The sequence below is a fragment of the Monopterus albus genome, unplaced genomic scaffold (genome assembly GCF_001952655.1).
Source record: "Monopterus albus unplaced genomic scaffold, M_albus_1.0 scaffold217.1, whole genome shotgun sequence".
Taxonomy (NCBI): domain Eukaryota; kingdom Metazoa; phylum Chordata; class Actinopteri; order Synbranchiformes; family Synbranchidae; genus Monopterus; species Monopterus albus.
This window is the reverse complement of record NW_018128097.1, coordinates 424252-435909: the sequence shown is the minus strand read 5'-3', so window position 1 is coordinate 435909 and position 11658 is coordinate 424252. Positions and strand designations below refer to the sequence as shown.

Below are 11658 nucleotides of genomic sequence, written 5' to 3'. Positions count from 1 at the left end.
TATCAATAAATGTGTCTAATCTGTTATTAAAGAGTTTTTCCAAGATTTTTGAAAATTGTGACAACAGAGAAACCGGTCTATAATTTGTGAAGTTGTGCTTATCCCCAGATTCATACAGTAAAATGACCTTTGCTATTTTCATATTATTGGGGAACTGCCCAAGTCGAAACCACATGTTAAAAATATGGGTTAATGGTTTGCATATCCCCTGAATTGCCCATTTAACCATTGTCATACTGATACCATCACTGACCAGAAGTGAACTCTGAGGGAATGCAAGAACTTCCTGTCGATGGCCAACAGGCATTTCAACAGATGCTTTTACAAAGAGGAAATTCAGTGTCACCACATGGCTGTGCAGCTTTGACTGGTTGGTGTTGACAAGAACAGTTTTGTAGCGTGTCGTGTTATGGCATCGCTCAAGTTGTTGTCAGCAGATTCCAAACTGAATTTTGAGAAAGCAGTGGTGTCACTTCAAGCTTACTTTGTTCTTGGAAACATATAGCAGCTCCAGTAAATGGATTTGAACCAGCAGCCTAAAGCATTCTAGTAAGGCTGTCCTGACACAATGCCAGTGGGCCAGTGAAGGACAAACATCATCTGATATCATCATCCTTACTGCTCTGGACTCATTGGCCTCCTCTGCCTACATTGTTGGTCACCAAGCCTACTTGTTGAAGCTTCAAGGGATTTTGTGTGTGTGTGTGCTCTCAGTGGCATTGCGTTAAGGAAACCACACATAAATCTGTGCGAGCCAGATGACTGGTTACATTATTGCAGCATACACAGCTTTTACATATATTTACAGTGTGACCCTTCAAACAAGCTGCTGCTGCTGATAGTGGAGCACTGTTGGCTGTGATGCAAACACCAGCTGAGGGTGGAGGATGGTAGATAATATAAATAATAATGAAAATGCTAATTTGTACAAAATAAATACATGCTTTGAGCCATAACATCTTAATATAAGTTTGTCATAACACAATTGCATGTCAAGATAATATGTAGACAACATATTTTGAATTATTCCCCATCCTGAAAGAATGTTTCACCCTAAAGTGATCAATAAACAGTGATCAATAAGTAGTGCTCTTATAACTGATCATAAAACGGCATTACTTGTCTGTTTTGGCAGCAGCGGAATGAGGCGTGATCACAATATTGACATATTATCCACTTTGCCTTTCTGCAATTTGGTATTATGCATGTAGCGTCCAGCTGGTTTACCTGTGCTTTGTTGTGTTTTTTTTTTTTTTGCTGAAAGCAGCTGCCTCTCACATTTTGGAGGGTGCTGATGGAGGTGAGACTAAACCAAAACAGCAAAGTTGCAAGTTGTAACAGTGGTAGAAAGTTGATAAAATGCTCCATAGAGGTGAAAGGAACTGTAGATTAGGAGGAGAATCCTCTGTGGGTTCATCACTACATACAAGACCTTTCACATTACACACAGTCACGTGATACTTGGTCGATTTGGACATAGTGCAGCTTTTAAGTCCAGTAGGCTGGTGACTGATCGTATCACTTGCACCACCCTGACATACAAATGCCTGATTGGTGAAAGCTTTAGTCTCATTGAGATTTCATCTCTTTCTTGAGGGAAATGTGTGTACAAGTACAAACATGAAGAGTTTAAATGTGTACAGAAATAAAAAATCATTCAACTTTATGTAGCAATGTATCATTAAAATGTTTTTGAAAACTGGTTATTTACTCATACAACGTTTTGCAGCTTTTTTAAAATCAAGTTTAATCCCTTAATGAAATTTTCATTATTTATGACTCTGGAGGACCTAACAAAACTGTAGCACTGACTGTGCGGCTAAAAAAAAAGGAAGATCAGTGGTTCACCTGTGCTGAGCTTGTTGGATTTGGATATGTGATTGTTAATTTTAGATTTCCACTTCTACAAATGAAAGATTGAATGCAGTTTCTGTTAGTACAAGTAATGTATCTGCATAGATTGGACATTTTTTGAGTCAGAATGATGAATCCAATTTCCAGTTCCAAAGATCTTTATTGCTGCTATAAATATTTATGATAGTGTTTGTCCGCTCAGGTTGTCCACTTCAAACAATGATAAATTGTGCACATAATGTGGAGTGTGATTTGTTCTTAATGAAACATCTTGGTCATATCTACAAAACTAAACATTAAAACCCTGCTTTCTGGAAAACTAAAACATCTCTGCAGAATGTGTGAAAACAAAAAGCAGGCAGTGGGATTTATTTGAAAACGCTGGCTTGATTGGCATGGATTTAGTTTCAGAGTGTTCTCAGTTAACCTGCCCCAGGTTTCACCTCTCACAGCTAGAGCAGGTGGCAGGTGTTCAGTGCGTTTCCTTGCTTTGCAGTGTCCACACTTTGCAAAACAAACTGCAAGATTTGGGGTTTTGAATTTCAACTGTATGAAACAATGCATAGTACGCAGAGCCAGAGACACCCAGGAAATGAAATCTCACACAGTTTTGTTGAATGCAGACCATAAGAGGTAAGTTGGCAGACCTATCGACCACAGTGTGTTGTCAGTGGTGCTCAGAAAGCTTTCAGCTGTGTTGTGGCTGTATCGCCTCCTCTGAGGCCTCTGCCTGATTCAGTCAGGTTTTCCTATCCTGCTACACCCAGTAACTGCTGGGGCCTAGCCCCCTGCTTTCCCACATGTTGTATAACTGAGAATGAACGTGGTTCACATTAAGCAGCTCTTATCATCAAACAGTTTGTTTTCATTGCGGAGGCAGATGCGTGGACACATGGACAGGCAGGCAGACAGTTGTGCATGTCTGAGTGTGTGGGTGTTGTTCCTGTGGCTGCTGGGTTAGAAAGGGGGTGTGGACATATGGTATATGGATGTAGCATAGCCTGACGTCCTCTAGTGGTAGTTTAGAAAAAGTGCGCCTCTAACCCACTGTTGACTGGGTCTGGAAACTTTTGTGGGTGAATCAGAGAGAAAAGGGCCGTTTTATGACACCCACTGGATTTAAGACGTGATCACAGATCTTCACTTTTCTTCACTCATGATGTTGAGAATGAAGGCCAAGTTGAAGCAAACAATCATAATGAACACACTGACTCTGATGGGAAGATGTGTAGCCAAACCTTTGGTGCACAGATGTAAACACAAACTAGAGCCTAATTCTAAAAACTGAGGATCCTTTGAGATGCAGGGGTCGGACGTTTAAATGGCACATGCTGCAGACATACTGCACATAATGTGCCATGATATTTATTGAGTAGCCAAAATGTCTGAAGCTATGTGAAATTACAAATGTAGTAAAGTGTCACTTTCAGCAGACACTATAAATCTAGATTATTGTCAGTGCTACATCATTGTAAAATATTTGGTTTTAGGGTTAAGAGAGATGGAATATCACTGACATCGCTCTGTTGTGTCACACACTTTCCCTCCAGCTCTGCCTCCAGACCAGATGGGGGCATCTCTATATCCTCGGCACAGGGAAAAAGCAAGACTCTCAAAATCTGCCTGGTGTGCTCTGACGAGGCCTCAGGCTGCCACTACGGCGTCTTAACCTGTGGCAGCTGCAAGGTCTTCTTCAAGAGAGCTGTGGAAGGTATAAAGCGATATGATGTCATTATTTCCTCACTGATGTATTCATCATGTCACACAAGTGAACTCAAATGGTGGAGTCACTCTGATTTCAAGTAGGAGCCATGATCATTACCAAATAAAGGGCTGTGATGGAGATAATTAGCTTTTTTCCCTGGAGTGCTTGCCACCACTATGAAGGTAAATAACATTAATCTTGTGTGCTTCAGGGCAGCATAATTACCTGTGTGCTGGGAGGAACGACTGCATTATAGACAAGATCAGGAGGAAAAACTGCCCAGCGTGTCGATTCCGCAAGTGTCTGATGGCAGGCATGAACCTGGAAGGTACATTTTAACTCCACCGATGACACCAAATAGCACGCCTTTGAGTTGGTTTTATTGCTTCTGTGTTTTCACCTTCCATTCTCTTTGTGTTGCTAAACTCTTCCCTGCACGTTTGTGCCTGTTTTCTCTTCTGCAGCACGCAAAACCAAGAAGTTAAGCCGCTTAAAGGGCAGCCAGCCAAGCAACCAACCTGAAGTGATTCCTCCTCCACCAGTTGCGGCTCGCTCCCTTGTACCCAAGGGCATGCCTCAACTCATTCCCACAATGCTGTCTCTGCTGAAGGCCATTGAGCCGGACACCATCTACGCCGGCTATGACAGCACCCTGCCCGACACCTCCACCCGTCTGATGACCACCCTCAACAGGCTGGGTGGCCGACAGGTCGTCTCTGCTGTCAAGTGGGCCAAGGCTCTGCCAGGTTAATAGTGTGCTCTGCCAGTAGGAGTATAAACTTGGTGTTGAGGCTATAGGCAGCATGATTAAAGTAGTTTATGTTGGTGAAAGACTCTAGGCTTCAGAAGTTTTAAAAAATGTTTCAGTTTTGTCTAACATTTAACACTTTTGCCATATTGGTCTTCTCTTTTTGAGATATATCTGTATACAAGTAAACTCTGGTATGTAAATGTTGCACCCGATAGCCCACAGAGAAAACAAACTAAAACCGTCACAAAGACAAGTTAACGATGTACAAAATGTGCTGTGTTTGGGATTATAAGAGCTGTGTGGTGTCACACACAACCCAGAACACAGCTAGCACGCACAGTAATGTTTTATTTTTAACAGTGCACAACACATTGGAAGCATGACTATTTGACACGTGAGCTAAAAGCAGGAGACATTATAATGCATTGGTACACTGCCAAACATTTGTCTTTTCTGTTGTGCAAACAGACACTGCTTCTGGCTCTGCTCCCTACGGGGCTAAGTTGACACACAGACACATTTGGTAAACATGACTGAAATCAGTTTAAAAATGGGGTAAAATGTAGTTGTGGCAAACAGATTCCGCTTCTACAAAATGAATATAGAATGTTATTTGTGACAAAGCATCACATTTTAGTGAAGATTTAAAAAAGTTAGTATTATTATTGGGTTACTCAGCTCAACTACAGCCTGGTTTGTTTTTAATTTTTAACACCACCCCCTCTCATACACTGGGCTGTGTTAGTAGTCAGCTGAAGTCTTTCCATGTCCTTCCCCTCAGGTTTTAGGAACCTCCACCTGGATGACCAGATGACCTTGCTGCAATGCTCCTGGCTCTTCCTCATGTCCTTTGGTCTGGGCTGGAGATCGTACCAGCAGTGCAACGGCACCATGCTTTGCTTTGCACCAGACCTCGTCATCAATGAGTATGTACCCATCTGTTTTCAGTCCAACCCTTGTTGATTGGTTTGATGCCAAAAGCAGCACTGCACTAATGTGTTTAAAGTTCTTAACCTGGCCTGGTAAAAGGAGTTTTCACTTTTGCCTCAAACAAGTCAAAGACAGATGTGGTATTTCCCAGCCTGCCAATGCAAACAAAAGAAATAAACATGAGAATTTGTGATTGCAACAGTTTTTTGGGAGAAGTGGTGCATTATCTGACAGAAATGCAGGGGTGCCAATATTTTTGGCCATGACTGTATTTAACTGTTTACTGCCTCAATTCCACCAGGGAGCGGATGAAGCTGCCCTATATGGCCGACCAGTGTGAGCAGATGTTGAAGATTTCCAACGAGTTTGTCCGGCTGCAGGTTTCCCATGAGGAGTATTTGTGCATGAAGGTCTTGCTGCTGCTCGGCACAGGTCGGACTTTTCCCCCTCACAGCAACCAAACGCACCTTCTTTCACTATCGCATGTTGAATTTGGTCCCGTGTTAACTGCAGTCATTACAAAAGCCATTAATTCAATACTGTCCAGGATGCTAAAGGATAACACTGATGTATGCACAGGTCAAAGCATCACAGCACTTTTGTCAACTCATTAATCAACATGCAGTTAATCATAAATACAAATTAAATATTCACAGGCCTGCCTGGTTAAGTACAAAAAAAATACATATACCCAATTTTACAAAACAGAGCACAGACCATAGAAGTACACAACCAATCTAGTAATGTAGTGCTGAAGAATTTGGGTGTAGACAAGGACTTGTTGTTATAATCAACCTTATGAAATACATTTAAAGCCATAATCGCATGTAGCCAGACACACCTGACAGCCCTCTTCAGGCTGTGCAGGAAATTTTTTGAAGTGCTTTGTGGAGCTAATAATACCTGATATTCATTAGTTTTTGTCCTTCACAGTATGGACATTTACACTGATTTAAAATGTCAAATGTGTCCTTCATGCTTTGCACTTCAAGCTGGAGGTGCTATGGCACATTAAAAATATACTTATCTCTGTCCCAGATGTTGACTTTGAGTCTCTCCTCTCCTGCAGTGCCAAAGGACGGCCTGAAGAGCCAGGCGGTGTTCGACGAGATTCGGATGTCGTACATCAAGGAGCTGGGGAAAGCCATAGTGAAGCGCGAGGAGAACTCCAGCCAGAACTGGCAGCGGTTCTATCAGCTCACCAAGCTGCTCGACTCGATGCATGAGGTATAGCGGCAGCAGTCAGCTGCCAAGCAAGACTCAACTACAGCCTGTTTCATGTTTGTGATTTATATGATTAATACGTTAGTTTATAGTTTAAAGAAACCATTTGAGTTGCATAGTACAGGAGCATTTAGAGTATATTATAAGTTTCAACAAACTAGATTATAATGATAACTCAGAAGTGGAGGTGAACATTTTTGAGTTGTATCTAGAGTTTAACTTGTACAGGGTAACTCATTTTAACGTTGCAAGAGCTTTAAATCTCACACTACATTCAGACTCGGCTCTGTTAGCTGATGCAACAACCGCAGCTATCCGTGTTGTATTAGCATCCACTTCGATGTCAACCTCAACCGTTTCAAACATGTTAGCATAGTTTGGTGTTATCATTGTATGTGTGATGGACTTTATTAAAGGTTTGCCATGATGGTTGAAATGTATGACCCTGTGTGTCTGCAGATGGGCGGTGGACTGCTCAACTTCTGCTTCTACACCTTTGTGAATAAATCCCTTAGTGTGGAGTTCCCGGAGATGCTGGTAGAGATCATCAGCAACCAGTTGCCAAAATTCAAGACTGGAAGTGTCAAACCTCTCCTCTTCCATCAGAGATGACTGTGCCCCATAACAGACACAATGCCTTAAAATCCCACCACATCTCACCCCAACCCCCCAAAGAGCAGCAGTGAAAGCACTGAGGATCTGAGACGAGGAGTGAGTGATGTTTTTTTGGGAGCGAGTTGGGTCTGGAAGGAGAAAACAGAGAGACTTGTTTGTGTATAAAGCAGACAGTGAGCACAGAGGCTTTGTTTTGTTGAGCACTCTTAAGATGTAGTGTGTAACAACAGGTAGGAAATGTTTGTAAGATAAAAGATAATCACAGAGAAATAAGATAATAGGCTATCCATGCGGTCTCAGGTTCCTTACCCTTCAAATACAGAGCGATATCTAAAATAGATGAAACAAAAACATATGTACAGCTTATCATAGTATTTTCTACATTTTCAAAATCTAACCATTTATACAGTTTTCCAGGTTGCTGTGGTTCTTGTTTTTATTGGGGAACGTAACAAAGCTTAACTAATAACACGCTCTTAAGTAGGCTTTTAGACCGTTCCTCTTTTAGTTTTTATAGGAGGTTGTAACAAAATGTCTATCATATGGAGAAAGTCTGACTTTCGCTCAGTTATAAAGCATATTTTATTGATTTAGTCAAGAAACATTGTTGGATTGTTAATGACATTCAAAGGATGATTTCTCCCACAAGCTGGCTTCTTCCAGGTTTACACACGTCTGTTATAAAAAGGGAAGAGATATGTGCCTTTTTGCTTGAGCCACGTTCTGTCCAAGGTGTGCGTCATGGTCTACCTTCATTGTACGCTGACTGTACTTTTTATATTACATGTTGCAAGCATTCCTTTTTTTTCCTCCCAGTGGCTGTGTTTGTCTTTAGAAGGAGCAGCTCGGCCCATCCTTTGTGTGTAGAAACGATCCGCTTGTTAAGAGAAAATATTCAAAGCTTGCTTCCTGTCGCCCTCCTGCACTTACTCGACCCCCAAAGTGAGAGTTGAGCACTTATATCCTGCTAATGGCTTTAAAAGACTGTTACATTGTACCAGTCGTTTCTTTATGACTATTATCAGACAAAATGAGATCACTTTTTTAAATTCCCCTCTTTGGTTTTTATAGTAGCCCCACCTCCTTCCCCAGTAGTCAAATAATGGAACATGACAGATACATGCGTCTACCAATCAGAAGTGCACGGGCATGTTTTATGTTTGCAAGATTGTCATTTTTAATTCATCAGGAAAACTAATTTCCATGGTTCTTCCATGAGGTTGTAAAATAAGTGCTTCATTTATTAAGTTTTTTATTTTATTTCACGGTCTGTATTGTACAGATGACAAAGATGCGGTCATGATTCTGCCACTGATCCTTTTTCAACAGTAGATCAGAACTCTGAATAAGCATCTACATCAGGTCATTGAACACACATGTGTTAATGCTATATTTGTTAAATACCATAACTGAGATATCCTGATCTGATACTAGGTATCAGTATCAGCACCGATACAGGCATATTTCACAGAAACTGTATTGGCCAGAATAAAGCCTATCCATTTCCGATCCTTATTTTAGAACTACAGTCCTGTATTTGAACAAATGCAGTCACATTTTTGAGACGCGCATATCAAGCAGATGCTATATTAATCAGTCCAGTGTACGCTGCCAGCATGCCGGCTGGCATTTCACTCACATGAAGCCACGGCCTGAAGGCTGACACAGAATCCACCAAAACAATGAGATAATAATCAATAATTTAAGCTAATAAACTTAATATTTTGGAACCAGGGCCTGAGCCAGTATTTGGATCAGTATTTGCCAGATTCATTTCAATACATCAGATATTTAATGACCATTTACTCATATAACTATCAGACTGGTATTGGGGCCAAAGAAACTGAATCGGGACATGTCCCTAACTATAGCATGTTTGGAAATATGCTTAATGTCATTTTCCTGTTTTCGGTCTTTATGCTAAGCTAAGATACCTGCTGACTCTATCTTCACCATACAGACGTAACAGTGGTATCTTCTCATCAAATTCTCTGCAAGAAAGTGCATTTCCCAAAATGTGGAACTGTTCCTTTAAAAATAAATCATTTGTATGATAGTTGTCTGTGTATAGAGCACTTTGGATCAGGCGTCGGCAGATTCATTTTGCTGTAAATCTTCCATAGTCGCTGATAACCTCGGACCCCTGCTCCTTTAACATTGTGTAGGCACCTTGTCTTAATGTCTGTGTGTCCTTAGTACTTCAGTACTGCATGTTGATTTGATAGGTAGTGGAGCCCCAGTGTTGAAAAGCACTTAGTCACCTGATGGAGACGTCACAGTGAAAGTGTGGCATCGCTGACTGGGGCGGCAGGCAAAATGGATCCCTGTGTTCTCTGGGACCTGTTTCAGTGCCAAACTCCTGCTTTGTCAGCTTTCAGTGATGCCGAAAGTTGTTCAGTGTTTTCAATAGAGCAAGAAACAATTCGCAGCGTTGAAGCTTACACATTTGTGTAATAGAGAAATAATCTGAGCTCCAGTCCACTGGATTATTAATGAATCATAGGCGTGCTTCATGTACAGCACAAGGCACTCATGGATGTGTTGTGTAATCACACACAATAAGTTTGTTAGTATCCCTGTTTCTGCATGTGGTGCAAGTCAAAAATTGAAATGTGCTGCAACATTTTCATCAGTTGAGCTTGTCTGTTTAGATAGTCATTGGAGTGTTTCACAACTCTGACATGTTGTGTTTGACGCACATAATAATACAAGGTTTAACACAGATGTTGAGAGAATTCATTTAGTTTAAAAGAAATGTTGACAGATCAAAGACAGTGACCTGTAAAAAAATGATTGGATAAATATATAAAGTGAGTTGACTAGAGTGTTGCTCACTGGTGCATTTAAAGCTGAAAAAATGTCAGATTGTTCTCCAACAACAAATATAAAAGCGCTCATACATCTTGAACCGCTGCCATGTTCAGGTTCGCTGAAGGTTGTCTGATTCCACAGTGTGGTTGTGCACGTTCGGTCATTTTTTTTTTCCTCACTTTAAGAGCCGAACACATTAAGTTTGGCTTCTGAGATTTGGGGGTTTTTTTTGTTTTTGGTTTTTTTTTGGTCAGGAGAAAAATCACTTATTACAAAAGGTTCAGGAAAGTGTTGCCACTGTTGTCATTACCTAAACTTAGAGAAAAGATGCTCTATATTCTTTCTGAGGTTAATTCAGACTGGTAGAAAACCTTATTTTTTAAATGCACAGGGGTCATTCATGGGTTACTTTCACATTCAGTGTATCCAGATCTCCTGCTGCTGCTGCTTTTCATTTTAACAGATATATATCTATATATATAAAGGGTGTATAAAATCACACACTTGCCTCTTCTTGCTCAAAAACGTATCCTTACTTTGTACGTTTTTGAGGAGGACAACTGAATATGCAACAGAAACGACAGATAATCTCTCACCATCACATAAGATGTGATCGCTTCCTTTTTTTTTTTTTCCTCTCTCCCCTACAGTATATAAGCTATTTGCTTCCAGGAGATTCACATTCAATATTTTCTGCAGGCCAGATTTTCAGGAAAAGATATACTTAATCATCAGTCTATCCAGACTGTACTAAAAAAAAAAAAAACAAAAACAAAAACAAAAAAAAACAACCTATTTGGTGTTTAACTATAAGGTGACCAAAGTACATACAGACAAATTTAACATAATATCTGTGTAAACAAAGTAGCTCCTAGAAGACACTTTTTTGGGTTAAATTGTGTAATACTGTGAATAGGATAAGAGTCGGTCTTTTTCACACACACAAACTGTTTGTGAAAGTAATCAACCAGCTTGAATCTAAAAAGATTTGCACTACCCAAATATTGTTTGAAAATCTATTTTGTATAAAACGTATACAGACATTAACTTTTGAGAATTATCAAGGACAGATTATGTTTCACTGGTATATGCTTTCTCTACAGAGCTTTGTTTTGCTTAAGAAACATTATGTACATATCCACTGTAAAGAAAATGTGGTGTACTTGTCTCCAGAGAGTTTTCTATTCCTGCCCTCTGTATTACTTCTCTGTAGCGTGACTCCTGTTAATCCTTTCTGCCACTGATTAAAGGTTGAACTGTATGTGTGTTTGTTTTTTTATTTGTTTTATGGTACTTCCTGGAAAAAAAACAACACCTTCATTCTAGTTTTCATGACTCTCATGGTAACCTTGATATCCAAACTGGCTCCTGTAATTCAAATAAAAAAAAATTGGTGTGTTATTGGTGTGTTCATGAAACACTGACAAGTTTTGACCTTTGTCCATCAGGTAAAGAATGAGGTTAACTATTTATATGAGGCTGGGCTAAATAACAGACACCTTTCTGTGTGGTGCAGCCTCCAGAATGATCCTACTGTTGAATCAACACTTTGCTGATATTGAACAAAAACTGAACATTATTGCCTTCATGAAGGAGGATTTACTGCAGGACTGTTGTATTAACACTGAATTAGTTTTAGCTACTATACAGTACCTAATGTATATACACTGCTCAAAAAAATAAAGGGAACACAAAAATAAGACATCCTAGATCTGAATGAATGAAATATTCTTATTAAATACCTTGTTCATTACATAGTTGAATGTGC

General features: G+C 40.1%; 1 protein-coding gene across 1 annotated transcript in view; it reads left to right on the top strand.

Moving 5' to 3' along the window:
* Positions 1-11153, top strand: part of nr3c1 (nuclear receptor subfamily 3, group C, member 1 (glucocorticoid receptor)) — a 22007-nt gene extending 10854 nt beyond the window's left edge. Inside the window, exons 3-9 of the mRNA XM_020619247.1 lie at positions 3405-3565; positions 3771-3887; positions 4024-4305; positions 5092-5236; positions 5542-5672; positions 6310-6467; positions 6924-11153. Coding sequence (XP_020474903.1) covers positions 3405-3565; positions 3771-3887; positions 4024-4305; positions 5092-5236; positions 5542-5672; positions 6310-6467; positions 6924-7076 — 1147 coding nt within the window. The 3' untranslated portion in view covers positions 7077-11153. The remainder of the gene's footprint in view (positions 1-3404; positions 3566-3770; positions 3888-4023; positions 4306-5091; positions 5237-5541; positions 5673-6309; positions 6468-6923) is intronic.
* Positions 11154-11658: the final 505 nt, after the last annotated feature.